This window comes from Malurus melanocephalus, unplaced genomic scaffold (genome assembly GCF_030028575.1).
Source record: "Malurus melanocephalus ecotype Western Australia unplaced genomic scaffold, MMel_1.1 scaffold_1524, whole genome shotgun sequence".
NCBI classification, from domain to species: Eukaryota; Metazoa; Chordata; class Aves; order Passeriformes; family Maluridae; genus Malurus; species Malurus melanocephalus.
Genome location: NW_026624756.1, coordinates 24,742 through 27,029, shown reverse-complemented (window position 1 = coordinate 27,029; position 2,288 = coordinate 24,742). Strand labels below are relative to the sequence as shown.

General features: G+C 44.7%; 1 protein-coding gene across 1 annotated transcript in view; it reads left to right on the top strand.

Moving 5' to 3' along the window:
• Positions 1-1,714, top strand: part of C1QTNF12 (C1q and TNF related 12) — a gene marked incomplete at its 5' end in the record, with an annotated part of 5,471 nt that extends 3,757 nt beyond the window's left edge. Inside the window, 3 exons of the mRNA XM_057388054.1 lie at positions 12-167; positions 897-993; positions 1,620-1,714. Of these exons, the coding sequence (XP_057244037.1) occupies positions 12-167; positions 897-993; positions 1,620-1,714 (348 nt within the window). The remainder of the gene's footprint in view (positions 1-11; positions 168-896; positions 994-1,619) is intronic.
• Between the last annotated feature and the right edge of the window lie 574 nt (positions 1,715-2,288).

Here is a 2,288-nt window from a genome sequence, read left to right as displayed (position 1 = left end):
TGTCCCCTCAGTCTCCGCTGTCCCCAGATCAGTCCCCATTGTCCCCAATGTCCCCAGAACTGTCCCCATTGTCCCCTCCCCGCCTGGTTCTGGGGTTCCACTGTCGCCTCAGGGGTTCCGTTCTGGTGGAGAAGAAAACGCGGACGGAGCTGAGCAACTTCCAGAGGGTGAGAGAGGCTGGAATTCCTGAATTCCGGAATTCCCAAATTCCTGAGGGATTCCTGAATTCCCGAATCCACAATTCCCAAATTCCAGATTTCTCGAGGGATCCCAGAATTCTTGCAGGGATCGGGGTTGGATCTGGATCTATTTTGGGACGCTGGGATTGGGACTGGATCTGGCCATGGATAAATTCTGGGATATTGGGATGGGATTGGGGTGAATTTTGGGATTTTGGGATTCTGGGATTTTGGGATTTGGGTGATTTTTGGGATTTTGGGCTGTTCCCATCCCTTCTCTCTCCCCCAGGGTCCCTTTTTGCGGGGTTCAGGGCTGGATTTGGATAAATTTGGGTGATTTGGGGGATTTTGGGATGGGATTTGGGTGAATTTTGGAATTTTGGGATGGGATTTGGGTGAATTTTGGTATTTTGGGATGGGATTTGGGTGATTTTTGGGATTTTGGGCTGTTCCCATCCCGTTTCTCTCCCCAGGGTTCCTTTTTGAGGGGTTCCGGGCTGGATTTGGGTGATTTTGGTGATTTTTGGGATTTTGGGCTGTTCCCATTCCTGTTTCTCCCCCCAGGGTTCCTTTTTGGGGGGTTTGGGTGATTTTTAGGCTGTTCCCATTCCCATTTTCCCCCCCAGGGTTCATTCCTGCGGGGTTCCGGGCTGGATTTGGGTGAATTTGTTGATTTTGGTGATTTTGGGCTGTTCCCATTCCCGTTTTCCCCCCCAGGGTTCCTTTTTGCGGGGTTCGGGGCTGGATTTGCTCTCGGGCCGGTTCACGGCGCCCGTGGGTGGCATTTACCAGTTCATGGCCAACGTCCACCTGGGTGAGTGAGAGCTGCCCACGGCATCCTAAAATCCCAAATCCCACCATTCCCGGGATTTTCCCATTTCTGTGACATCTTCCTCATTTTTCCTGTCACTTTTCCCATTTGTTCTGACATTTTTCCCATTTCTGCTCACATTTTTCCCATTTTCCTGTCATTTTCCCATTTTCCTGACTTTTCCCCATTTCTCCTGTCATTTTCCTCATTTCTGCTCATATTTTTCCCATTTTCTTCCCATTTTTCCTGTAATTTTTCCTATTTTCCTGTATTTTTCCCCATTATTTCCCCATTTCTGCTGCTGTTTTCCCATTTTCCTGTCATTTTCCCCATTTCTCCTCACATTTCCACATTTCTGCTGCCGTTTTCCCATTTTCCCATCATTTTTCCCATTTTCCTGACCTTTTCCCTGTTTTTTGCCCATTTCTGCTGCCATTTCCCCATTTTCCTGTAATTTTCCCCACTTTCCTGCCATTTTCCCCATTTTTCCTGTCATTTTCCCCATTTTTCCTGTCATTTTCCCCATTTTTCCTGTCATTTTCCCCATTTTTCCTGTCATTTTTCCCATTTTTCCCCATTTTTCCCGTCATTTTCCTCTGTTTTTCCCCATTTTTCCCCATTTTTCCCAGATCCCAGTGAGCTGAAGAACAGATCCGCTCTGCGTTCCCGGGGCACTGTTCGGGTTCTGATCTGCATCGATTCCCTCTGCCAGCGCCACACGTGAGCAGCAATTCCCACATTTCMYAAAAWTCCAAMCCCTATTYCCYGAAATTTCAATATTTCATAAAATTCCAACCCATTTTTCCCAAAATTCCAACCAGTATTTCCTGATATTTCAATATTTCSCAWKATTTCAACCCRYATTTCCCAAAATTCCAACCCGTTTTTCCGGATATTTCAATATTTCCCAAAATTCCAACCCATTTTCCCAAAATTCCAATATTTCCCAAAATTCCAACCCATATTTTCATCAAATTTTCCATATTTCCCAAAATTCCAGCCCATATTTCCCAAAATTTCCACCCGTATTTCCCAAAATTTCAACCTCTATTTGCATCCAAATTCCCACATTTCCCAAAATTCCAACCCATTTTTCCTCAGATTTCCCAATATTTCCCAAAATCTCAACCCAGATTTCCCAAAACTTCCTAAAATTCCAGCCAGTGTTTCCCAATATTTCAATTTTTCCCAAAATTCCAACCCATTTTTCCCAAAATGTCAACYCGTATTTCATTTTATTTTGATAATTCCCAATATTTCAATATTTCCCAAAATTTCCACCCCACATTTCCCAAAAT